General features: G+C 42.0%; 2 protein-coding genes across 7 annotated transcripts in view; one reads left to right on the forward strand and one right to left on the reverse strand.

Moving 5' to 3' along the window:
• Positions 1-12,714, reverse strand: part of LOC149306498 (G protein-coupled receptor 146-like) — a 33,566-nt gene extending 20,852 nt beyond the window's left edge. The window contains exon 1 of one of the 2 annotated variants that reach the window (XM_089539516.1): positions 11,848-12,714. The gene's annotated coding sequence lies outside the window, so the exon portion shown is untranslated. The remainder of the gene's footprint in view (positions 1-11,847) is intronic. The other variant, XM_089539515.1, reaches the window with a different exon arrangement.
• Positions 1-27,937, forward strand: part of LOC149306495 (protein cholesin-like) — a 91,705-nt gene that overhangs the window by 55,179 nt on the left and 8,589 nt on the right. For 3 of the 5 annotated variants that reach the window (XM_089539521.1, XM_089539522.1, XM_089539523.1), the window contains exon 3: positions 18,352-18,542. In XM_089539521.1, coding sequence (XP_089395647.1) covers positions 18,352-18,542 — 191 coding nt within the window. Of the gene's footprint in view, positions 1-6,532; positions 6,663-18,351; positions 18,543-23,105; positions 23,259-27,937 lie in introns of those variants that run through there. The other 2 variants (XM_089539524.1, XM_089539525.1) reach the window with 2 other exon arrangements.

The following is a 27,937-nucleotide window of genomic DNA, read 5'->3' on the forward strand; positions in this document are numbered from 1 at the left end:
TATTTTATGTTCAACTGTTGGCAGTTGCTCCGGCTTCCACAACAGTTTTGTTTAATTGATTCTAGGTACCTCATAAAGTGTTTAAGGTTAAAGAAAAATATCAGGATTTTTCAGCACTTTGTGTATTTAAACGTACAGTACAAATAAAGCTGATAATGGTGATAGGTCTTTGGCAGTCCTGTGCACGCTCCATTAAGTTGACTTTAAAAAGCATTGGGAAACTAAAGTACAAATGGGCTGGGCAGCTGTTGCTTGGCATAAGAGATCTCAGAAGACAACTCTTTAAGATGGCATCCTTTAAGATGGCATGCACTCGCTGTATTGCCTGAAATGTAACAGCTAACCAAGATGCCATCCTGGTTAGCTGTTACATTTTCCAGTGCGCACAGAAAGTCTGCAGGAGGATGACAGGTTAAGAGACTACTGGTTCTGATGGAAGCGGAGGGATCTGGAGTAAGTGGACCATAGGATTTTGCCCAATATAAATATACATATAAATGTCCACAAGGGTTTTTGAAAATCCCCTTTTCTCTCCAGCAGCCTCAGTTTGTATGAATGGAACATTTGCTTCTCTTTGAAATATTTATAGCACATTGGTAAATAGCATCTGATATTCCGTTTACTGAACCAAAGAAAAGCTACATTCAGGATGTCGATTAAATCACACATTTTTGACGATGACGTGAAGGCGATCTGAATGTTAATGCCAAGGGAAGGAAATGGTTTTGGTGAATTACCATGGAGCAGAGCAGTCTTCTTGTTAATGCATAAGTGCATTACTGTGTTCCTGAACTTTGCCTTCTGATCTAATTATTGCTTCGGCCTAAAAGGAACAACTGTCACATTTTCCCTTTAGGATCTTGGACAGCAGAGAGCAAACGGTGCTTTTAGCAGGTAGAATGTGGCCTTCAGAAAGACGTTTACTACACATTACTTGTTAGTGGAATCAGGAAAAACCCATCAACATCATGCTTTAACATCTCCCCAATGATTCCTGGAACTGATTTTCAAAGTTCCTACCCTTTCCATTTTGATATGTTTGCCAAGGAACATCTGCATTTTTCAATGTTATATTGTGTTACAGAATTGTGCGTGTGTTTGTTGTATTGTTAGGTGCTGCTCAGCCTCACCATGTGCCAGTTTTGTGACTTTGTGTATACCTCAGGTGTCTCCTGCACTCCTCTGTGGCTGTGCCCCAGATGGGAAAACCAGTGATCATGTACATGTTGTCCTTCGGAAAAGCTTTCCCAGCATGGCTGATCTTCTCAGCAGGGAACGTCTCCACTGCGTATGAATGTTCCTCAAAAGAGGATTTGATTTATGCTGCAACTTGTTGGCCTCTCAATCCCAATGTACCTTTTCAAGTTAAATTCATTTGAGAGGGTTTTGGCATCGAGATGCGACCTCATTATTACTGACTGTATTTCATTCCCCATAAAAGCTCTGATAGGGGAAAAAAATAAACCTCACAGGATGATGGAGCTTAGGCAGAGACACAGAGTGCAAAATGACCCCCAACAGCAGTGTTTCATAGCTACAAGCAGAAGATAAAACTCCTACCACAACTGTTGCAACAAAAAAGCCAGTAAGTCACAATAAGGCAGCAGTTTTTCAGTATTAAAAATTGGCTTTGCTCCTAGTCCCATTATCTCTCCTCAATAATGCCGTTAGTATTATTTGTTCTCCATGTTAATAATCCCTGCAAGTTCATTTAGAACAGAAATGTACTGCTAAATCTGCACCAGTACAGTTTGTCACAGTGACTTTGCTTGCGTTCCTCATCAACCTCCCCCAACCCCTTATATAATGGTTTTTTAAAATCCTATTCTTTTCCACAGTGTAATAGAGAAGCTTACCTTTGCTTTGCTTTCACATTATAGCCAGGCCAGAATAATCCTGTTAGAATAACTAAGTGCACCTGGACTACCTTGAGTGCTTTGCTCTTCTTTGCAGTATTCCACAGCCCTGGGAGTGAATGCCTAGTTTGGATCCCTCCCAAACGTATGTATACACAAGCATCCTCATGCATATTCTTACAAATGTTTGTATACCCAAACATCCACACAAATGTTTGTGTAGCGTTCCTCACATATACTTGTCTGTTTACCTTTGTTGTTCTACCAGCTGTTGCAGAACAAACAAGAGGATTGTTTCTGACTGAGAAACTCTTCTAAAACGCGCAGCTTAGCGCAACATGACTAGTACGTTGTGTGTCTTGTGTTCTCTAGGAACTTGGGGCGCACGTTTCTCAAGCAGTACTCCCCCGATGTACCTTGCACATTGCTTTTGAAACTGAGACCCGTTTCAAAAGCACTTTTGTGTTACCAACATGACTGGTGTTGAAAGACAAAAAAAAGAGAGGTTGCAAACCCTGGATCCTGCCAGAAGAAATTCATGCCATCCCATCAGCCATCATTACAACACATGGTTAATGAATACCAACGCTGTTCTCATACTAACTTTCTCATTGGACAATTTGGTTCCATGATGTACTGAGACTTGAAACATGTGGTGCACTTTCTTTTGGATTTCTTTTGGATGGTAGGATTTGCATCCCTTTTTGGCCCTGGAAACCCACCAAGCGACCTTGGGAAAGTCACACTCTCTCAACCCAAGAGGAAGACAGTGAAATGTCTTCTGAATGAATTTGCTAAGAGAACCCTAGGATAAAGTTGCCATAAGTTGCAGTCAGTTTCAAGGAACATAAGAAAGAGAAGGAGAGAGAGAGCTAATGGTGTTTGAAGCCCCTTATTGAAAAGGATGCTATGAGATGCATTTCTGCTGTTGAAGTATTTCCACTCTGTAATTTCCTGAAAGATATCCAAGTTACTCTGTTGTAGCAAAATCAGCAAAATGCCTTATGACTACTTAAAGACTAACAAATTTATTATGGCTTAAGTTTCCAAGTACCACTGGAATCTGAAGCAAAGAAATCTGCACTTACAGGCTGTAATGCAACAATTGAGATGGCATTGTTTTAATTAATTTCTGTATTGACTTGAACCCTGAACCTGACCCTGAAGCTAGCCCAGTCTGTGCGGCAGAACCCAAACTTGGTTTAAAACACTCTTTCCTCCAACTTCCTTACCTTAACCGCATTCAGACATTCATTCATTCAGCCAGCCGCAGAAGTGTGCTGCTTTTGTGTGTGAAAACACTCTTTGTATCTTTCAAAGTGCAGATCAAAATACCAGAGCCTCGAAAAACCCCTGAAACTAGTTTGACATAACTTGTAATTGGAAAGTTACAAAATAACATTTCACGCAGTAAGCAGCTGTATAATTTGGATGTCCTTTGAAGTCAAATTGATTTTTCCAGCTCGGATGATAGTGCCGGTAGTCACTCGCTGTCTGGGTAGGTGTTGTTTTTCGTACTCCGTTAAAATGCCCGAAAAAGTGGATACTTAAATGATCAAGGACCAGTAGTTTTAGAGAGAAGATGATATAACAAGCCCTTTGTTAAGAACAGTAAAGCATTCAGAAGCTTCCCCGCTTCAATTTCTTTCTATAGAAATATCACTGCTATTTCCATTTCTACCGGCAGATTGAATCACTTCTTGATAAACATAAATTGGCTTGGGAGGCCAAACTGGGCATCGCTGCTGAACTTTGTGAAATGTTCAATTGTCCATACTTAATTTTCTAGATACAGTATAATCAAAAGCATTTAAACTATGGTTGCAGCTATATTACAGAAGACTGTGTGGCTTTTAGCATTGATGAACTTTCAGATGACTCTTACAGCCTTATTTGTTCATTGTTGTTTATTCATACATTAATCACGGAGCACAGTTTTGGAAGCGGGAGCCATAAAAATGTAAATGTTATTGGACTTACTGGTTACAGCTTGTTAATGGAACAAAAGCTTTTTTCATCTATCCCGAAAACAACTATGTGATGCCATAGAAGTTGGAGAAAATGGGTTTTATTTAGTGTGAAGATGATGACCATGAAACTTAAAAAGTGCATAAACCAGAAACAAAAGGTGAGGCTGTAAAAGACTAGATGACAAGCTGGGCCCAAAATATTGGTTATAATGTTCAAATGGATCTGGGGGGGGGGAGGGAATGCCATCTAAAGATATACAATTGCAGTGGTTTAAAAGAAGACATATATAAGATGGTATCTTAGTCTTGGTCTTAGTCTTTCCCTGTTGAGTTGTCACAATGGCACCAGGCTATGGCATTTGCAGGGACTTGGTGCTCCACAGTGGCACAAGGAGGGAGATTTGTACTCCTACGGGTTTTGTTTTGTGTTCCTAGCAAATAAATGGCACCCACATGCCTTTGATGCCAATAGCAAAGTCCCACAGTGGCGTTGTTACATGTTCTGCCATGCTCTGTCTGAATGCAATGTTTACTTGCTCATCCAAGAAGAGGATAATGAAATTATGATATCAGTTTACTAGAAAAAGAGTGGTAATTGTCGTAAATGCCTTGGAAAGGGGAAGGGATGGTTACAATTAGTTATGTGCATTTGCCAGTCTTGGATGAAATCAGCTTCATTTGCCAAAGGCAGGGGAGGGCAGAGGGTGGTCCTGGAGCCCTGTGCCTCTCCTCTCTAGTCTGCTCTGAATCCTCCAGACTCCAAAGACTTTCCTTTTTCAAAGAAAAGGAAGGGTGGATGCATCATACAGAAGCCCCCAGGAATGGGTATTCATTTTTAAAAAATAAGTTGTATCTCCCCCCCCCCCCCCCATTGAATGTAAAAAGAAATAGTTCTCAAAATCAGAAGCAGACTTCTGCCCTCTTTTTCTCATTCTCTCTCTCTTTCTCTTTTTCTGGCATTTTTGACAGTCTGTGCAATCCACAATTCCCACCATTGATCCCAAGACCCACTGCGGTTCACCATCCAAGGTCTTAAGAAAAGGTACAGGTTGTGCTTCTTGCATTTCATAACCAATATTTACCTTTCTTTCTTTCTTTCTTTCTTTCTTTCTGTATGCTGCAGCTGCACTGCAGAAATAACCCAGTTTGACTCCACTTTAACTGCATGGCTTAATGTTACGGAATTCTGGGAACTGTTGTTTGTTGTGGCACCAGGGAGAGAAGGCTGAATGTCTAACAAAATTACAATTCCCAGAATGCCATTTCACTGAGCCATGGCAGTTTAAGTGGTGTCAAACTGGATTATTTCTGCAGTGCGGCTGCAGCCTTTGAAACCAAAGGAGGAGGAGAGATGAAACTTTTATTGATTATTGACGTAGGCACACATCCTGGTTATAGGAAATAAGCCAACATCTTACACTTCAAAGAGACATCCCTGCATCTAGAATGCTTAGAAATCTAATGGCATTTTGGCTGGCGTTGCTTGTGTTTCCTGAATGTATTTTGTAGTGATGTGTGGAGAGGAAGTCAGTTCAATAGAAAACGAAGCAGCAGCTCCTGCAGCCAAAGCACATTGTGTTTGTTTTGTTAAAAGTATCCCAGACTTGGTTGCAGCATGATTGCTTTAACGTCACCTCTTTTGTATACGATTGCATAACAACCGCATAGTGTTCATTTCAGGTTTAAAACCTACTATTAAAAGTTTCTTTTATCATTTGCAATGGAAAGGAACAGAAAAGTAGAGATAATATTTCAGCTCCTAATAAATGAGCATGTAAAAAAATGTAAGCATAAGTGCAGGAGTTTCTGTTGGAAATGTTCTTAGAGAGCACATGCTATGCATCATAGCTGTGTTCGTCTGGAAAATAAGCATGCAAAGGGATCTTGTAGCACCTTTGAGACTAAGTGAAAGTTGGTAGCATGAGCTTTTGTAGACTCGGATCTGCTTCCTCAAAAGCTTGGGGTAGAGTGCAAAATCCAGGCACAGACCTCTATAAGCAGTCTCTGTGTGAGAATGTCCATAGGAATGTGGGTATGGAGGTGACAAGTTCAGTGTCATTGGGGAACAAGGCATTCTCATGGGCTGATAAAGCAAGGGAAAAATCAGGAATGCCTGCTTTAGGCAGCCTGGAAAGGCTCTTTATGGAAACAAAACCATCCCCTGCCCTCGCCATTGCATTTGTTGGGAGAGGATGGTTTGACACGTCACCTTCTGGCCCAGTAAACATAGGAGGGATTCTTTCAGGTTTAAAAGATTCAGACTTATGTACCCAGATGCAGCTTTGCTTCTCAGAGGAAAGCATGTTTAATCTGTCTCTGGGGAGGAAACCTGTCAGTTTAATTCCTGCTTGGGCACAACAGGAAAGCTGTTTCTCTCACTCTCCATTATCCTCCGCTCACATCCTAATGGCTAATTTCCCCACCTGCTGCCTAGACTCATTCGGATAGGCCTTTTTCATGCTCACAGATTATCTCCTTTCCATTGGCATGTGCCGTTACTCACCTAACATCTGCCTTATTAGAAAGCATTACAGGAGAAAAATCCTGCCTTCTTTATTTAGTGTGCTGGCCAGGAGTCTGTTGAATCAGAACAGTATAGGGATGCCCAGCATATAGTTTTTGGCTATCCCAGGAATGAAAACTAAATGGGATTTATTCTTTTTCCATGCACATCCATATGTGGCCTTGTGTGTAGGTGGAGGAAGGAAAACGCACAGAGCAGAGCTTCTGCACTGACACGAAGCCCAAACTCACACAGCTGCTTAGCATATGGCCCCTGCTTGAACTCATTTATCGCCTGACACTTGATAGCTGACTTCTCTCCATGCAGGAAAAGGTTGGTGGAGTGGGATACTTTTCATTGCTAATCATCACTGGATGCCATATAATATATATGGATGCTTCAGTTAATGTGGAAAGCTGGGGAAGAAAGTGCACCCGCATGTGGGCGTCCACAGAGCAATTTGAGCTAATTGAAGGCGCCACATTTTGTGTTCCTGGGGTTAGTGGTTTTCTGTGCAATAATTGCTCCATGATTTGGAGTCTCTGTCTGCTCGTGAGTTTGGCTCATTTGCCAAAAAATGCTATTTATAGCCAATAAAACTGTCATCTTCGGAATATGTTATATGCCTTGGCTAGCAAGGAGCCCGTTTATGCAAAGGCTGTGCCATTGTCTGCATTTCTTGTGGCCTTCTAGGGTCCCTAGTGCGCTTCATGACAACCAGATGCCAACTGCCAGAGCAAGCTACTACACAGGTGAAAGGTTTCCAGTGCTTGAAGGGTAGGCTTTCCTTACTAAAGCATAGAAATAGTTGGGCCTACCTCAGAGAGAACAGCGATTTCCCTTCTTCCTTATAGTCACAATCAGGCACAAATAAAGGCTGTCTGTGGCTTTGGATCAAAACCCAGGGCTTGTTAAACTCAGGAAGCAAAAAGGGAACAAGGGTTTTCTCACTGGTTTGCAGAGCTATCCATCACTACGAATATAGAATGTACACAGCCAGCCCATATTGTATTAAACACAAGTAAGAATTGGCACACACATGCCAGTACTCTTGTTTTCAGTTCCCTTGGTGATCGTTTTTGGCTCTTTGAGACAGTAAAATTGCCCAGAGTGAAGCTGTTGCCCATTTGGCTTGGTCCTTGGCAGAAGACATGATCCAAAGATCTACTTCAGGAATGCCTAGGGTGGGTTTTGCACCTGCGCAGATCAGGATGTTGTACTGTATTCTTAATTAGATGATGAAGTAGTCATTTTAAACACAGTTTTCCAAATGCCATTTTGGAATTTAGAAGATGGGGAGATTTAGGGGTCGCAGCTCAAGAAATACAAGCCCAGAGCCTCTTGAAGGCTTGGAATTAGTTACAGAGTTCTTTGGATCCAGTCTTTTGACTGCAGTGTCTGTGTCTGAATCATCCCATAGGAGCACAAGGTTTGGCTTGGATATGAGCAGGTTCTGCACGCCTAACAGAGTTTTTCTGCCTCTTTCTTCCTGCTGTATGCTCAAACCTTTACGAAAGTCAGTCCTGAGGGCCAGTGGTTCTTCCAAAGGTACAGCATGCGGCTCAGACGTTGCAGTTTAAGCAAGACTAGTGCTTTGCGAGCACACCTTGCAGAAACAAAATACTCTGACGAATGCAAGAACGCCTGTGTATTCAGTTTTTTTGACATCAGTCATCATTAACTTGACTCTTGGCACTATACCCAGGTTTCAGCTTTTGCGTATGCTTATTATTGACTTAAATAGAAGTTGCAGTACTTCTTCAGTCTTCAGTTACATACTCACTAATTCTTAACAGCAGCACTTACATCGATTACAGTAATATTGCAGATGTGATCCTGAGCAGCCAGTGACTTGCCAAAGGCCATTTCATGAGTTTATGGCTGAGGTGTAATAGCACTCTCTGAATGCACACTTTAGAACTAGGAAATGATATCTAGAATATAAATTAGTTATTAATTGACCTTTTCTTCTCAAGAAGCTTTTTTTTATAAAAAAAAATCTTGAGCAAGTCGTTTGCATGAAGATTTCTCTGGCTGATATGAGTGGCGCTGGAAACTAGGAAAGCTTGTGACATCCCTTTTCAATTAATACTGGTGGATTCATGTGCAAAAGTAGGGGGGATTTACTATTGAAGGCAAACAGGACATATCTTTTCCCCTACACTGTATGTACAATAAAAGCATATCTCCTCAGGTAAGAAAAATATATTTCTATATCTCCAAACTGCATCATCCAGTGGTAGGTATATTCCCCCATTCAGAAAGTGGGTGTTTCTACACATGTGTTTTTACAAAATCCTACAAAGAGCTGGCAGTACTGGTGTAAAAACATTGCACCTGCTTTGAACAAGACAAAACAACTGTGGGTCCTTGCAGGGCACATGGGAAATACAATCTATACAGGTTCAAGTCCTCAGGCCCCTCTTTGCAGAAATGAAGCACTACCCACATCTCCCTGGACATCAGTCTGAGAACTGCTCCAGCACTGCAGAATTAATGCGGTTTGACACCACTTTAACTGTCATGTGTCAGTTCCATGGAAACATGGGGTTTGAAGCCTGTTTTGGCATCAGAGATCACTGACGGAGAATGCTAAGTATCGCTACAAACCCCAGAATTCCCTAGCATTGAGCTGTGGCAGTTAAAGTGGTGTCAAACTGCATTAATTCTGCAGTACAGATTCAGCCATAATCTACAACATTTTCTGGAGCGTTTAATAAGAAATTATAGTTTGTGACACTACCCTTGGCCTGGTGGCATTTACTTAGTGGTCAGTCACACCGCTTCATTGCTATTGAGAGTCCACATGAATACAGGCTATCAATATTACCATTACTGTGACAGCTTATCATTTCTGTACTGTGCAGCATGACTGTGTCTCCTTTCCACCAGTATTCTTCCATTACAGAAAGTGTTGCTTTTGTATCGTGAAATGCAACCAATGAAAGAATAAACCTACCTTTGCCAATGTGGGTTGACAATTGTGGGTTGAGCTTTTCTGTTCTGCAGCCTCTAGTCCTAGACCATGTTTACTTGGAAATAAGTCCCATGACCTTCCATGGCATGTGTTTCTAATGAGGCATCCTTGGGACTTCAGCCCTGGACAAATCTATATGCAAGAAGTGGGTCCAGCAAAGTGTTTTTGTTTGTTTGTTTTAAAGGATGAGTTCTTTTTTGGAGCTGAAACCCTGTTATCAAGGGAGCTGTGGAAATTGCGCCTGGCTGAAGCATAATGAATGACTTGCCATCTTCAGTCTCATTGTTGAATTAAGCTAGATCATAAGCCTTGCGGTTAGCACCAGAGGGAATGTTATCTTCAGATGAAGGGAAATGCGGGTTCGCTAATGTTACTTGACAGCGACCGGCAAATATTACATGGCTGTTGTTGTTTTTGCTGCTGTGTCTGCCTATCACCTGAACCTTGGGAGTCTGGTGCCAGTGCAAACCCCAAGAGGGACTTCATGCAGCCAGAAAACACTGAGCCTTTGGCAGCATGTCAAGGTGGATGACTGGACAAAATAAGTACAGCCTCCGGCATCAGGTGGAAGGGCAGGCCGAAAGCTAGCTGAAGGATGTGTGGAAAGTTTATCCACTTCATTATCATTATACTTGACTTTTCCCAGCTATCACATGCATTACTATTTTTTTGTTTCAAAAAACCCTTTTGTGTATATGTGTACCTGACTCTTTGTTACTATTGCAGAGTCTTATTTATTGGTGTTCCATTGGTATAACATCAGCCAGACTTCAGGCTTTTCTGTGAACTAAGATCTCTTTCGCACTACACAATCATAGCACTTGGATACCACTTTATCTCTGGCATGGCTCCATCCTAGGGAATCCTGGGATTTACACATTGCGGAGGAGTACTTACGATCCCCAGCCAAAGAACTCTGGGTCCTTCCGAAATTATAAATGCTAAAATTCTGTAGGATGTAATTGTGGCTGTTAAAAGGCATCATATTGCTATATATTTGTGTAATATGAAAGGCACGTAAGAGTTGAAAGCAGTGTGGAACTCTCTTAAGCTCCCATCCAAACAGATGGGACATTTTAATAATAATAATAATAATAATAATAATAGGATTTATTTATATACCACCCAATCACTGGGAATCCGAGCGGTTTACAACAGAGGGGATAACAGCCTCAGAGACATGTTTTGTTGCAGAATTTGTGCAGAAGTAGACCCACAAGGTAAGCATCTTATGACAGTGCCACCTGAAGAGCTGGAAGTCATGTCAGTTGTGAGAGGTGTGTGTGTGTCTATTTTAATCTAAACCTGTTAGGAAGAAAGGCACTTGCTTTTATCAGTTCCAGCTCAGGACACAGCCGTTCCAAACTGAGTGTTTTCCCTTCCCTCTATAATTATTATGGGCAGCAAGTTGGGTCCCCCCCCCCCCCCCCATGATTCCAAATTTCTAGTCATATCAAAGTCATGACATTTGGCAGCATGACTATCATCTGTCCCATTGTTGTGCATTTCACCTAGGGATGCAGCACAACCTCATGAAATGAGCACCAGTTAGTGGTTCTTCCTCAGCTAAGGCAAAATGTATTAAGCCTTATTCAAACCTGAATTAGTATGGAAGAGGGGACGAAGGTGGTTTGGAAAGTCTTGATTTACAGTTGGCTCTCTGTATCCATGGAGTCAACCATCCACAGCTTGAAAATATTCCCTCTCCCTCAAAAGAGTCCAAAAATCAAAGCTTGATTTTGCCATTTTATATAAGGAACGCCATTTTACTACCCCACTGTATATCATTTTGGTATGTACAGAGGGTCCTGGAACCAGACCCCAGCAAGATACCAAGCTCTCACTGTACTTGCTTCTTGTTTTCATGTATGATTCTTGTATCCTTACATGAATATTTTCTTATGACATACAGATACATGTTTTCATATAAAAATAACAATCATTAAGTTGTACCCTGCATTTCTGTTCTGAGAAGCGTAACAAACATTAACTTTGGTGGCTTTTAGAAAGCAGGCAGACTGCTTAGGGTGCTCTATAGAGCTGCTAAAGTGGACGAGGCTTTCTGCAAAACGAATCAAGTGCATGCATGCTCCATTTGAGAGCCATTACTGATACTTCCAGAAATGCAGTTTGCTTTCATTGTAGGGCCTGTGTGTTGTTTCACAATGAAAACAGCGGCTCAGGCTTCCTAAAGCGTGGAACGCAGTGTCCTTTAAGGAGCGGGTGGAGTTATGTAATGGCCAGCCTCTTGTCAATAAATCAAACTAAACAAAAACACAGTGAGACAAATAAAGAAGGAAAGAAACCCGTTTCCCCAGGCTTTGCACACTTTTGGTCTTTCCTTGTGACCCATAGTTTGCCCTGGACGAATTTTCAAAACACTCATGTTGCTAGAATAGGTTGCATTTACATTGTCTTCTAGAAAGCATTAACAAGAAAGCATGCCAAAATGTATTTTTTAAAGACAGTTATGAAAATGAGTGTCTTCTCTTCAAACTTCAGGCTTTCTGACAAAATGCTATAAACTACCCAGAGACTTACCAGAGACTGATCCTGAACTCTTAAGAGGAGATGGATTTTCGGCTGTTTTTCCTGCTCTGCTTTACCGAAGGCTGACCCTCTTCCCAGGTTGTCTCTCCTCCAGTTTCAGACTTCCACTCCGCATCAGTTGACATTCTGTCCAGAGAGCTTTCTGCCAAACAAAATCCCATGTTTTCCTCCTCCTTTCATCTCCGTGAATGTTGTTCTGCTATAAACTTCATCTTCTCTGCCCCATCGCCATCACCGCCTTCCTCCTGAAACGCAAGAGCAGGCACTTGTCCGGAGGCGTCCTCCTCCTAAGGCAGGTTTCACGTTCAAAACAATCCTTTCAGTCCTTTCACGCTGTGAAAGAGAGCAGAGAGGGCTGAGCTGGAAGGAAGCTTGAAATGCCTTGTCCGCTCACCAGGGCCCCTGACCAAAAAAAGAGAATGATTTCCCAAATAGTCCGTCGAGTGCTACAAGGAGTAGCGTGTTGTTTGGTTCAAGTTTAACTTTTAAGGAAAAGGAGAAAGTAGAAAGCCAAGGGAAGTCTAAGGCAGAGGCTTGGTTCTGCCCCCACTTGGGCCCCTTGCCGACTGTTTTTATTGATTTCAATCACTGGAGGCTAGCTTAGCTCTCTGAAGAAACACTGTGTAATGTGTTCTTTCCTGGCTTTCATTAAAGAAACTCAATGCAGCTCGGTCACGCTGCCGAGCTTGCTTGGCAACCTGCCTACTCTCTGTGGTACTTCTGCGCCTTTCATTGGCGGAGGCTGCGTTCCTGTTTCCTTCTCCAGCAAAGGACCTCAGAAAACATCAGACTCTCTCTCTCTCTCTGCCACTGCCTTCCCTCCCCTAACACTCCAGCCCCAATGAGCCTGGCTGCTTTTACCCACAGCCTAAAAAAAAGAAAGAAAGAAAGAAAGAAAGAAAGAAAGAAAGAAAGAAAGAAATGTCTTTTCTAGGGCTAACTTGGAGCTGCAGACCTTACACTATTTGAACCAGCAAACAAAGAGAGGCGTTGGATGTTCTTGTTCCTTTTCCAGTTGGAGGATAATGCTGAGATGTTTGGAAAGTAGCATGAAAACATGAATGTGGCTCTAGGAATGGATATTAGAGTAATTTTAAGAGCCTTTCTTTCTTTCTCTCTCTCTCTCTCTCCCTGCCTCTCCCTCCCATCTCTCTGAACAACTACAATTATTTGGCATGCATCTATCAATATCACTTGGTTCAGTGAACTGTACAAAACTTAGACATTCCCTGGTACCCTTTCAAACTACACAGTTATAGCGCTACTATTGCACTTTATCATGGGTCCCATCCTGAGGAATGCTGGGATTTGCAGTTTGAGGAGGGGTACTTAGAATTCTCAGCTAGAGAGCTCTAATGACTCCCAAACTATAAAGCGCTGTCTCTTGAGGAATGAGGCAGGCATGAAAAATGCTGGATAAGCCTCTGCATTTGGGAAGAAGAGAGAGGGCTGGAACAAGGCCATGATGCGACTTAGGGCTAGGACAACATAGGGAAAACCCCTTTGACTCCAGCACTGAATTCCCACAGGACAGTGTGCATATGTCATGGATGTACATACACATCTATGTAAAGAGTCAATGAGAATTTATGTGCAACAAAAATGTAGAAAGGAAATTAATTTTCCAAGGAAATTAGGAATTTACTTTTTCCAGCCTTCTTAGAAGCAAAGGACTAGTAGAAGAGTAGAGGAGTGGAAAGCTTCCCAGGGTTGGGAGCCTATGTTGGATCCCAGGAACCAATCCAAGGTGCGTTGCCTCCAAATTTCTTCCTGCAATGACTGCTGAAATGGAACAGCAACCACCACATTTTCTTCCAAGGCAGTTTGGGGGACCGCCACCCAATGTGCCATCACTGGCACAATTGCATTCAAATGGAAGTATGGTACCTTTCCATGATGCAGGAGCATCTCTCCCAAGAGAACAAGAGGTGGCCTTTCACGGAGGAACAAGGAAGCAAAGCATCTGGAATTAAGTTTTGCTGTTGGTGGGATGGAAGATAGCAGATTCACAGTGGTTGTTGGAACGGGAGAGACGCAGTAATGGCAGGGCAATGCATTGGACGCTACCTGCGGCTGTCACTGCTATAATACCTCATTCATGATGGAAAACTGAGAAGCAAAAGCTGCCATTTCCACTTGCTCTTTTACGGCACACAGATACAGGAAACAAAGGAATAGAGGTTCACAGACACACACACACAGTTCTGTAACAGTCTTGCTTCCATATGCGTGTTGTAAATACACTATTTTTCCCCAGATGAGATTGCTTTCTATGCCTCTATTGAACACTGTCATAGTGAAATTATAGTATAAACTCTGCTGTTATTCATTGAGGGGGTCTGCTTTTGAATGTCTGCCCCTGCTTTTTTGCCTTTTTGAGCGGATTAATGTCTTATGCATATTAATGTTTAAAAAATACAGTTTGATCATGTAATTCTTCTGCAAATTCTCTAGACACTGATGGGAGACTGTGGTCCGAAGAAAGCAACTTTTCTAAATTCTGGCTGCTGGTGGTCAAAATCATCCACCTTCAAGCCAGTCCAACAATCATTTTATGAAACTCATCTTTGCAGTCTTGTTTTCAAGGGACACATTCCATAATATAGAAATTAAGTTTTAGAACCATTTTTCTTACTGTGCCCTAAAAATGTCTCATTGGAGTAGATTTAAACCAAAGCATGATTTTGTACTTTTCAGAAATATGCTTGGTTTGGTATGAAGCAACATCAGGGCTATGGAGAGTTTTAATTGAACACATGCATCTTGGTTTTGGCTTTAATTGTGAAATGAGAATGCCTTCCTCAGTTGTTCCTAGTGAGAGTTAGAAGCAGGGTGTGTGTGTGTGCTTTTGAATGGATGAATGAATGTATCTTTCCCTGCTTCCTTTCTAATAGTTGAAAGCATGCTTTCCTAGCGCAGAAAGGTACAAAGGCTTGTTCTCATTTAAATCCAGCTTCCTGGAGAACTTGTTTGGTTTTCTTCTGCTTGAGCTGCATCTAAAGCAGCCTTTCTGACTCTCTTGTTAGCGTAATTTCTTTCCCATGTTTCTGAGTTGCCAAACAAACTTTTAAGATGGCAAATTAGCCCGAATCTAATAACATTTATGTAGAGTACGCTGCAGCAGATGCAATTTGAAATCTTCCGTTCAGATGTGTATTTATTTAATTCTTCCTTGATTCATTTATATCTTGGCTCTTGGAGGGTGTCCCAGCCTAAAAGGCATTTCACCGAATAAATAAAACTACCATATTCCACAACAGATGAAAAGATTGCAACATTGTTTTTGGGAAACGCTTCAAAAATCACAATGTGCCCTAAAAACCAAGAAGCAGGACAGCCCTGCAGGTCATCCAAGTGCCTTTGGAAGCAGAACGTCTTCATCTAAAGCCCATGGGCTGACAGTGTGCCATTCATCCTGATAAGCTTCCTTTGAAAGAGAATTCCAGGGAATGGGAGATATCTCCCACCCCCCAAAAAGACCCAGTTCCTTGCAGCCATCCATCTCATTTATCATGGCTGTGACACTTGGTCTTTTCCTTGCATTGCAGTCCCACTTGTAGTATAGCCTGGACTCTTTCTGCTTAATGTTCCAGTCCATCAACCATGCCTTCCTTTAGGACACTCTGTTCCATTCCCTCCCTCATTCAATTTTCTGTGTCTCCTTCCCTTCATTCAGTTACTATACTGAGCTTGCTTTATTGGCATGTTTTTGGGTTGGGTTTTCATTTTGTTTTTTGTGGGGGGACATTCCTGCTTGCATTCCTCCTATACATTTTTATTTCTTCAAACCTGGCATTCCCCCCAGGCCTCATGATAGCACAACAGGGCAACCTTTAGCAATAATAGATGTCTTAGCAGGGCCATCCCTGGTTAGTACTTGGATGGGAGACTGTCAACAGAAAGAAGTGGCGAAACTACCTCTCAGTATTCTTTGCCAAGGAAAAACCCTAGAAAAACCATGGAGCCATGATAAGCTGACAGGTGAGTTGAAGGCAGAGAGAGATAGAGAACATCGCTGTTACTCTCTGAAAAAGCTGTATTATAAAATTGGGGTAGAACACACAGCTTTGTAGGAACATTGCAATATTAATTAAATGTAGTGATTGAAGCAAATATTTCTCACCAGACCTCAGCCCTGAGCTCCCATTTTCTCCTGAACAACCCATGCCTTCTAATAATTCTCCTTCTGTCCCTACAAGCCCTTAACGTTTTCCATCCTTTCTTAGCAACGTTTCATCCTTGCTTCTTTCCTCACATTCCTGCTTTTCCTAATCCTTCCCATGCAAGGATGAGCTTTGTAATCAACGAGGATCTCATTTGCAACTTCTCCAGAGCTTTACTTTTTTGGGGGGAAAACCCCATGTGGACTCTTTATAGGGTTTCATGATGGGGGGAAAATATTCTGCCTACACTATTCACATGACCTGCAGACACCTTCCTTGGAAAATTCCACCCAGAGTGCCTTTTATCATTTGGTTACTGATTGATGTGGCCTTAAGGGAATCTTTTATGCAATCACATACAAAGGCAGGAGAGATCTGCTGAGTTATGAGGAGGCTTTACAGTAGCGCAGCCTGAAAACTGGTCTGATGTAACATCTACAAATTCGCCTTATAGCCCAAATTGCCCTACAGATGTTAAATCCAAAAACAAGGAACTGGAGGGAGCTCATATAAAAAGGTGCTCTTTAACAGGCTGAAAGCAAGCAAGCTAGCCTCTAGGCCACAATGGCTCACCAGTAACCCTTTTCCGCAGAAGCATCCTTTCTAGCTCAGACCTGAATTTGGCCTGACTCTTTCATATTGCCCCATGGTACCAAAACCTTAAATTATGGCCAGGCATTCCATTGGGCAAACCGAATATATGAGCGTGTCTGGGTTTCTGAATGCAATGTCTTAATAAACGTACCACACTGGGCTGAAAAGTGGACGGAGGGTATCATCAAGAGGAGAAGGCACAGTGTGATTAGTGGCCTTCTGAGAGTTATAAAAATACTTAGCATTCTTTCGGAAAGTACTTGGAGGCTTGGAATCTGAAAGCTGTGTGGATTGTGCATTAATATAGCTAATACTATGTGTACCGTGTGTTGCCTCACTATTTGCCTTGGCTTATGAGCGCTTGACTCTCATGATCCAGGTGAACTCCTTAGTAAGAGGAGAACAGCACTGTTGCTTGCTTTGGATGTATGCGGGTATATCATTATTATCTCCCAAATCCAGGGTCGGTGCTCTTTCCTCTGGCCTTGCTGCAGGTCTGCCATTCCCTGTTTTGTTTTGTTTTTCCACTGGGAAGGAAAACATGAGAAGGGAGAAGAATAAAGAGATTTTTGAGGAATGTGGAGGAGGAAGGGGAGCGATAAGCATAGACTGCACTTCTGTAGGAAGCAGGAAGGACTCTCTTATCAGATGCCTTCTCAGGATAGAATAGAGTAATTTAACTCAAAAGCTTTGTGGTTGGAGGCAGAAGTAAACAAATTCATTAGATTGCTCTAAAAAGAAGATTAAGTCCAATGTGTCTCTGTGTTGTGATAAACCCTGGCAAACAATTTAGCAATAAGCACACTTTCTGTTATCTACCCCTCCGCCATCCTGTCCTGGCATGATGGTTTGTTTCAGCAAATAGATTCCCTAAACAATTGCTCATTATTTGAAGGCTCTGCATCCTGTCATACGGATATTTTCAAAACATTGCTGATAAAATATTCTGCCAACAGATGCAACCCTTACTTTGATGCTTACAGTCAACATTACAGAAAAGCTAGTGGTGAAACTTCGCACAGAGGTAGCTTTGTTCTCAAATATGTATATATCTCCGACACTTACATTTCTTCTTCCTACCTGTGCTGGGTGTAAGGATGAATTAAAGGGTGTTGCTGGAGCCCTAATTCTGTCCTCTCCTCACGTTTTAATGTCAGAAAGTCTTTAAAAATAGCATTGCAGGAGGCTGATGAAAAGGAATGCGAGTGAAAACAGAGGGAGGCAAAGCAAAGCATTGCAAGCTGATGCCTAGCTGGGTTCAGGAGCAAGCTATTGCCATCTTATCTAATTATCCCTTTCCTTTGTATTTAAGGAATGAGTGCCTTCTTGTTTTTCCTGTTTGTGTCCCGCTTTGCAGGCAAGGTTGCCACAATAGCTGCGTGTGGGATGTGCATAGAAGATGGGCTGTGGCCTCCAATCCAAAGGTTAAAACCTGGCATAGACTTTGCTGCCATGTGAACCACAGGGCCTCTGCCCACATTATTTTTAACCTGCGTATTTGGAAGCATAATGTGTATAAGTATAATCTTATGGGTTTGAAAGCACCTTGTGGCAGGGGCAGGGGCTAGCCTTAACCAATGAGAACCCAAAGAGTCCTGTTTCAAGTGTGTCAGGTGCTTTACGCCCCACCTTAATATTTCTTCTATGTACTGGTCCTCTTTGCACATTCCCCCAATGTATTATCATGATAGACATCTTCTAATAACAATGAGTTGAGTTTTATTTGTTTGTTCTTCAGAAAAAGAATCAGGAAGAGGAAGAAACTGAAGAAGAGCTTTCCCCAGAGGAGAAGAGGACACTGGAAAGAAAGCTGAAAAAAGAGCGCAAGAAGGAAGAAAGGAAATTAATGCGAGAAGCAGGGATCGTCACTAAGAAAGAAGTACCTAAGAAACCGTCAGGTTTGGAGTTGGCATTGAACTACCTAACTAAGTAAGTTTAACATCACTAAGAAGATCCCTCAAGAGAAATGGACAAAATATATTGTTGATCCAGAGTCTAAAGTATAGGATTTGCCTTATTCCCATTTTCAGTTCCAGAGCACCACATGGAAATAAATAACCATTGTATATTGGGATTTGTTTCCAGGTAGGAAACTTTAGGATTAGATTAATGTGGATATTATCTCAAGAGGCCGGTTAAAATACAGATTCCTAGTATCAACACTATGAAACCTACCTGAGTTGATACAGGATCTATGCAAGCTGGGCTTTCTAATAACTTTCAATGAGCTAAACTGATGTGAAGCTTAATTCATTAAGAGTGGACTACAAAAGGCATGGTTAGGATTCAAGTTGCCCCATTCAAGCTTGCCTGCTTCCTTTCAGAAAATTACGCTCCACATCCAATATCACAACATAATTCCTTTTACTTTTAGTCTGCCATATAGCAGTGTGAGAATGGAAGTTTCTGTTAGAGGACTCAAAATAATGTAAAGCCCTCTGAAGTTTATGCAATTGGTTGAGTAGGTCTTTGCATCCTAACCATGGGACTTCTCCCCCACTCCCATCTTATATCTCACTTTGCTTCTGTTATGGGACTCAGCTTGACATAAACAGGATTCCCAGGCAGCCCCCAATGCAAAGCTCCCCAGACACAGACCAGCTTAGCTTCAGCAGTTGCCTCATGTACCTTTAGACTGTTCTGAAGCCAAACCCAGTTTAGCAGGAACTGCAGTCAGGGTCAGTTCACTCCCAGGATGAGGTGCAAATGAAAGTGGGAGTGTGCATTCCTGAGGTTAGCTTCCAGTCTTTTAACTGTAGTTAAAAGGAAATCCATATTATATATGCACTGGCGCAACAACGTGGACATATAAAACAAGGGAATCCCATTATATTCAGGTCCAGCTCTCTCCTGGGAAAGCAGGAAACTCTATTAGGGCCCAAATCCCTGATGTGAAGCTTTCCAAGAAAACGAGAAGTTGGAAGCTCTGCACTACAAATTGTAGGCCCATGGCACAAAACGGTCATAAAGTTGGTCTAACACACATCTTATATATATTCCCACAACAGCTGTGTAGCTAGATAGGTTGTATTTTCTAAGTCTCTTTAAGGGAGACAAGTCGCTGCTCTTTCTTCCTTGCTTAATGAAACTGCAGTACATGGAGTGTCTTGAAAAATCGTGCAGCTTGGTTTGAGGCAAAGGCTTGTGTGACATTTGGTTGACATAAAAGAGCTCCACTAAACGGCACTTTTTAAAAAGCTGGTGAGGAACAAAGCCTTATATTTGCATACCGGGGTTTTTATAATTATACGCCAGAGAAAGTGAGTGGTTCCAGACGTCAAATAATTATTTGCTATAATTAGTATATTTGCATGGAGGGCTTAAAATTCCATCATGGGGGCTGAGAAGAGAGGGACCTTGGTTAAAGTAAAAAGCTTCTGCGTAGCCGGGTGCCGCCAATTATGGGATCCAGATCAACACAAAAGTGGTATTTATTTTTTCCAAACAGGGACCCAGTCTCCACTCTTACAATCCAGAAGACTAGCATGTTACAAAATATAAGTTAACATTTGGAATAACTCCAGTTCCTTAACTCCGACGGTTTATGGAGCAGAATCCTCAGACAGTCTGAATGATCACTGACAACTTTTTCACTTTGGAGGGAGGAAAGTAATTGCGTCCCAAGATGGGGGACATGTGTGCTTTGTGTTACATAATCCTCATAATGGAGTGATAGCGGAATGACAGCAATAGTCTCAATATGGAGAACAGCTGGGATTCTTTGTCCTTTTCCCTCTCTTTTTTTAAAATGCTCTTGGATGAGTGGTTGTCTTCCATATGCTCAAACTCTTCTCTGGGGAAAACAAGGGACTAAACTTGACCGACCTTAATGTAGCCCAGTAAACCTCATGCCTGAACAGGAGATGCGAGTCCTACTTCTCAGTTTCATGGCCTGGTTGTAAGCCTCTGGGAACATCTAACTAGCTGTAGTTCACAACGGACTGCAAGCCTGGAAAGATGTTTAGTCTGATCTAACAAGGCAGTTCTTACATTCATAGGTAACATGAGGAGATTTAATTCTGTTTGAAAGCAGGTATCCATAATTTATATTCAGCCGCCATGCACCTTTGGTAATGTCATTTTGCTTTTATGGCCCAGAAAGAGCTGTACAATTCAGTAATGACATTAAGCTGCTTATAGATCCTATTCAGTTTGATATGGATGGGGAGGATTGTGGAATAATAATTGCTCAGAGTAGCAGACAGTGGGCTTTTCTTTGATGTGACAACAGTCTGCTGCTACAGTGAGCATTATTGACCAATTCTTGGTTGCTACAACTAACCCCACTGATTTAGCTAGGAAGAGATCTGCATTCCTTCATTGGAAGCCCCAAGATAGTCATGATTTCATAAATACCACAATTCATAAAGACACGAAAGGGCAAAGGCAGTCTTTTGAATATTGAAATACGAAATATTGGAAGTACAAACATTTGAATTTCAGCTGTCGTGGTTCCCTCCAATGACTCCTTGGAACCATAGTTTGCTGTAGTTTGCTGAAGCAACGGAGTATTGTGTTAGAGACCCCCTGTAATCCCCTTCACATGCCAGGGATTCCCGGGGGAGAGGGAATGTGTGCTAAATCAGCTTACATCGGTAGTGTAAATACACCCTTCGTCATTTCAGTCAAAGCGCATGAGCCACCGGGGACAATTTTGAGAATCCTTTTCAACAGACATTAAACAGGAAATCACTCATAACTTAATGGGATACTCATTACACATTTCTATGCTTGATGGAAACGCCTTCAAGTGACTTCCAAGGCTAATAACACCTTGTAATTGAAGGAGCATGAATACCTATGCTAAGGAGAGCAGATTAACTCAGTCATGTGCATGGGGCATTAAAAGGATGCCGCCTCATTACATTTTTTCAAAACTCAGTGATGTCAAGCGCCATCTCTGAATAATAATATAAAAAGATGCTCGCTGGAACCTGTGTTTTGGTTTAGCTAATGTTCAAATAGGCATAATAGGGAGAGTTCATTTGCATAATATTATCATAGTATTGTCATACTCGGAATTGCTAACCATTGCTTGCATTCAGGTGTTTTTCAAGCAGAAATATTTGCTGCAGGCTTTTTCTTCTATTACCATTATGGTGACAGTGTCCTGCTCCCTCTCTTGATGGCAACTTGAGATTTCGGTGGACAGGGATGGTGGCGATGGGGAGGAACCAGCATCAAAATATTGGGGATTCTCAAATTCCAACGGTTTGTTTAAATTTAGCCCTTGTTTTATTTTTGAAGAATGATGGCAATCTTTAAAGACCTGGCTCTGCTGAGACTTCCTGGCGTCAATTGAGGGTGGAATTATAAGAATCTCCTTTGAGGAGCAGGAAAACTAATGTTTCTGCTTCTGATCTTGATGAAGCCAGGAAATGCTGGGCTCGCATTATAAACAGGGAAGAAGGAGACAAAAGGGAAGGCTTCTCCCCTCCGCCCTCAGCCCTGGGTTTATCCAATGTTCTGCATACCTTTTTATTTTGGCTGGTAGATCCAGATGCCCCTATGGGATAAAGAAGTATTTGACATTTTAAAAAGCATCAATTGGTAAGATAAGAGTCCAGGGCAGGTTTCAAGCATCAAACAATAAGCAGTACCTTAGATAGTTGTTGGTGGCCCAGGCCATCTGTGTCCCTTCAAGTCACATGTGGACTCAGGCAACCTCAAGAATTTCATAGGCTTTTCTTAGGCAAAGAAGGGATGGCTTTGTTAATTCCTTCCCCTGAAATATAGCTTACTGCACCTGGTATTCTTTGGCCATCTATGCAGCTTTACAATCTGAGGTGAGAATCACTAGATGGAGCCAACAGAAAGCAGGTTTCAGGGTTTGTTTGTTTTTCTTCCTAAAGGTTTTCTCATTTGGGAATGACGAAGAAGGGAGGTTAAAAGGAAAGTGTAATCACATCTTCTGTTGCATTGAGTTCCCATATTCTCCTTCATCCAAAAGTGATAGTAAATAATATAACAACCTCCATTGCCATTGACAGTGCACATTAAAACAGAGCACACAAAGACGTCCAGATTGGGACGTCTTTTCTTCCTCCCCACTTTATATCCTTCTGGATCACCACAATCCTGCTTCAAATGGCTTCCTACCCTTCCAGGGCAGGTTTTTTGGGATGTGCAGGTGGCTGCAGGAGGAAAGGGAACATTTCCAGTGGCAATACTGTACGTTTTCATTTATATTGTAAACTGTTTTGAGTCCCACTCAGGAGAAATGCAGGATATCAAATCAATAACCCCATGTTCCACTGGCTCCTGCCCTATATTTTAACATGCCAACAATAAAAGAACCAGCAGTTCTATTTAATAAGGCTGAGCAAATAAAAAATTATAGCCTGGCGCTTAAAAACAGTAATGGTGCCGTTGCCAGGTGTGGCTTTTTCATGACAAACATCTTCATTTGTAGACAGCATTTTCCATCAATGCAAATATGCTTTTTATTGATTTTAGTACTGCAGCAATGTTGGTCTGTTTCCGTCCATGCAGAACATGTCAGCGTTAGGGAGTTTCCCATTTCCTGAAGAGTCAGTCACACAGTCACTGCCTGTTGAACTCGTCGGAAACATTTCCATTGGCTTTTCTGCTTGTGATGCCATGCTTATAGTGATCAAGTGAAGCATAATGTACATGCGCATGTGGGTATGTAATGCTTAGCTGCTATGGTAAATATACATATAGCTCAAAGGAAGCTGTTTGCTCTGTCTCCAAAGCTGTTATAACTATAAGTCATTGTGCCTAATGTGCAAGTTGTGTATCATAGTTTTAAAGTCCTGCACAGATATACTTTGGAGGGTGTCCTATTGAAGGACTTAGTTATTAGAAGATGTGTATCAAATTACACTGGCAAAGCAGAAGGTCCTCGATTCATTCTCTTTCACCACCGATTTACTAGGCAAACGGTTTCCATTTCCGCCTCCACCCTTGATTTACATGGTGAGAATGATGAGCTTTAGAAGGTTTATGTGTTATGGAGGCATTGTCCTGCTCCATTCAATATTCCATCATCTGCTCCAAGCAGCCAGCAATCCCAGGAGAGACCAGACACAGGCCCACAGCCATCATTGCTGATACAATCCAGGGCTTTGACTTTGGTTCAGAACCATGGAGAGCAGTCTTGCCACTAACCTACAAAGGTTGCCCCAACAGGGACCTGGAGCAACTGGCAGGGATTTATAGTCAGGCCAGGTACTTATACCCCGCTCTTCAGCTCTAAAGGCTCTCAGTTTTCCTGGAACTTTTACACCATCCATTGAGTTTTTGTGGCTCAACAGAGATTTGAACCCAGGTCTCCTGGAGCCCTGGCCCAGCACTCCAACCACTGCCCCATGCTGACTTCTCCCTCTGCCTTCACGCATATAATGTTGGGAAGTGTTCATGTGAAAGGCCCAGGTGATGGTGGGAATTTCACAGTTTCTTTGCAAATTGTTTAAATTATGAATCCACAATAAAAATGGAATGTGAATTCCCTTCCCAGATAGAAAGAATGCTTTCAATTTAGTTAATAGAAATAACTATTTGTTGTAATTAAGGAGGAATTTGTTGTGTGGGAGGGGGAAGGATTGAAAAGGTGGGATGTCTTCCAAACGGATTATTTAAAGTAACTTGAAATGCTGATGATGTGGCAATTATTTTGTACTAACACACAATTTAGGCATGCCTTTTATAACTGTTTCTGGGTATTTGAACAAACGATCCCAGTTCATTATTAACATTCAGTGACTATCATGTTATTGTGCAATACATGAACAACTTGCAGACTCTCTTTGGAAGTGAGCAGTTTAAGCTTATGTTTTTAGTACCCAAAGTCTGATCTGCTGAGATTATCACTTCTTCTGATGACCAACAAGGTCTTAATGTAGCAAAGAACAAGCAAAAGCTGGAGTAACCTGATTATCTGAAGCAGGGATGAGCAAAGTGGCCCTAGAACTGCTCCAGTGAACTCCAGGGATGGCCCTGGAATTGTGAGTGGCTCTCCAAGGCTGTTTTTTAATCCCTTGAAGCCAGGCTCCCCACACTACTGTGGCAAGATACAAATTTTAAACAACAGTCTCTTCTGGAAGCCTCACAGAGTAGGGTTTTATCTTTTTAAATTGGTTGTAGGACCCCTTTCCGTGATTAATATGGGGGGAAAATACATGTTTTCAAAACCAGAAGTGGACTTAATTCCTTAATAAAATGGCAAAATCAAGGTTTGCTTTTTTGAATTGTTTGTCTGTGGATATATTTCAAACCGTGGTTGATTGAATCCATGGATACTGAATCTGTGGATATAGAGGGCCAATTGCAACTCTCTCCCCACCAAAGAAAATGTCGAGGAAATTGCCTTTGGGTGTGTGTGTGTGTTTTTAAAGGGTGTGGTGCATTATATGGGGTGGAATGTGTGTTAAAATCTGGAGCGAGTATGTTTTGATTTCCTTGTCCTGGTTCTGTCCCAGCTACCACGCTGTCTTGAATTATTGTTGTTTGCTTGGTTGCTTGAGTCATGGAAATTTATCGAATGTTGTTTGGGTACATTTATGTAATGCATTGTATTCAAAAACATGGCAAGAGTTTTATGTGGCCAGTCCAAAAGACCCACATTGAGACGAATCTGGATTTAATTTTGTAAAGCCAAGGAGTCTCAGCAGGTGTGAGTAACAATCCACATCCATCAACATTTTGGAATCCCTGTGGGACAGGTTTTTCTGTCACTGGGAACATAATCTCTTCTGGTTTGGCTGCCCATTCTTAATTTGCGATGGTCGCTGGGGAGTTTCTTTTAAAAGATTCCAATTTATTGCATTTCAATCCTAGCAAAAAAAAAAAATTGCTAACGCTGGTTTCAACAGAACCTTTGTTCCCCCCAAAATAGGTTGGTATGCGAGTAAAATCTATGGCTAAATCGTAATGTATCAGTTCAGTATGCTTCAAAATACGTTAGCTGCAAAGTAATCCCATACATGATGCTTTAAAAAATACTTCAGATTAGTAATGCCCATTTTCAGTAGGAAAGTACTGTGTGGTAAAAAGGTGAAATACTATCAGGATCAACCTTTAGTGCCTTTAAGAGGAGGAAGCCAGTCAGGAATTTTGGATAAAGCTTTCTTTAATACTGAAATACTGAACTGCACCATGAACAAAAGTCACCCCAGCCCTCCCAAGTTAAGGTATTAAGTAAGTATAGTATTGGATTCACTTTTGAGTTTTGAATCTTAAGTCGTGAGGCTCCAGAGAGCCACTGGCAAGGAAAAGGTTGGGAACCACTGACTTAGAGTGACCTAAAGAGATGTAGGAGGATTTCTGTATCCCTGTTATACCTCTACAGATGGACATGACTAGACAATCTTGTCAAAGAAAAACCTTAGACTCTAGGGGTATCATATTATCTGAAAACAAAATTAAAAGTTTCCAGAAGCACAGGAACAACTGGTGCCTTTAATAAATCCAGTCTGTGTTTTAATGTGAACCATACCATTCTGCAGAGAACTACTTGGGCCCAGTCTCAGTAAGGTCTGTCATTGCCCAGGCAAAGTCCCAGCCTGAACAGAGCCCTTCATAAGCCTCCTTGTTGGCCAGCATGGAATGAGTATTTGGGGAAACTGTGGCTCCCTGAAGAAAGGCTCTCCTTTCAGCCCTGGTGACGCATCTCATTGTGTGCAGAGTTGTGGGTTGCTGGTTCTACCCACGGCAGCTCCTAATAAGAGGACACAGAGAAAAATGGCTCTATCCACCAAAGCTGGCCTTAAATTTACATTTTTCAAACAGAAGTCCCACCACCACAGAAGAAACTACTTTAGAAATGGACTATTAGCTCCATAAGGGTGGATGAGCTTGCTACTCAGAGAAAAATAAGGATCATAGTCCAACCTGCTGCAGCTAAAAGCTAATCCCCTTAACCACTTCACAGTCGTAACCAGCGTCTCCAAAGACAAACAAACAAAAAAGCAGGCACACTCCAATTTTCCTTTGCTGTTTGCAACCAGGATTAATGCTGTCCTTCTGAACTGCTCATTTATTTTGAAGATGGTGGAGAAGAGAGAAGTTCCGATCTGAAGGCCTGGTTCAGCGTTGGGAGTGCCGGGTGATTGAAGATCTGTATCCTGCCATTATGTCTGTGCGAAGCGAGGCTAGCACAATATTTATCCAGTCAGACACTCTTTGGGGGCAGTGATGGGATGGGATATAATGCTGAACGGCATCAATAATGAAAAGTCGTATGGCCCCCCCATTAAAACGCACCTGCTGGGTACAAAGTCAGCTGGCGTTCGGTTTCTGTTACTAATGCTTGGAGCCTGAGGCCACAGTGAAAGAGAAAATGCATTTTGCAAAGTCCTATCAAGACCGGGGTTTAGCTTAAATTAATTCAGTAAGGCTTATAATAACAGGTTGAAAGGTGGTGCCATAAGAAGTTTTCCTTTCCCTTTTCAAAGAGACATGTAATAAGTGAGCTTCCAGATGTTGTGGGCCTGCAGTTCCCATCATCCTTCACTAATGACTCTGCTGTGGTAGGACTGATGGGAATGGTAGCCCGGCAACATCTGGAAGACCACAAATAACCCCTGGATTAAGAGGAGAGCGGGGGTTTTTCATGTAACATAAGGCAGTACATCTACAAGTGTTGGGCCTTTTAGCGCCACCATGCTGGGTCCATAAAATGTTACAAGATTGGGATTTAAAAAGCAAAAATTGGCTCATGATGTTACCTTGTTTTTGTCACAAGCTCTCAGAAATCTCTTCTTCCTTGAAGACTTGTATGTACTTTATAGCCTTACTACATCTACCCTTATCTATAGTATAAGAGACTCTGAGAATGTCAACGGTGGCTGCATCCACATTGGAGAAATAACCCAGTTTGGCACCGCTTTAACTGCCCTGGCTCAAGGCTATGGAATTCTGGGAGTTGGAGTTTGTTGTGGGGCCCAGAGCAGAGCTCTGCTCCGCTCTGGGCCCCACAACAAACTCCAACTCCCAGAATTCCATAGCCGTGCACCAGAAAAGAGTTAAAGCAGTGCCAAACCAGGTTATTTCTCCAGTATGGATGCAGCCAGTGACACCCCTCCCATTGCATTGGTTTGCTAAACATATCTAAGGTTCTTCCAATGTATGGGGACACTAAACACGTCTTCCTTTTCCCAGCCCACCGTGTCCATGATGGGTCCCTTTCATCGTAAACATTCCCAGATAAAACATAACAGCTGTAACACTGAATTAATATTGAAGCTCAGCATCCCGCTGTGAGCGTTTCCTCCAGCACATAAAAGCACGTAACAGGTGTTAAATATTTGAGTATAAAGCTCATGTTTCTCGGCCCGATTCCTTCCTGTAAAATAGCTGTTTAA

This window comes from Sceloporus occidentalis, unplaced genomic scaffold (assembly GCF_023333645.1).
Source record: "Sceloporus occidentalis isolate IW3139 unplaced genomic scaffold, rSceOcc1.0.p SCAF_10, whole genome shotgun sequence".
Lineage (NCBI taxonomy): Eukaryota > Metazoa > Chordata > Lepidosauria > Squamata > Phrynosomatidae > Sceloporus > Sceloporus occidentalis.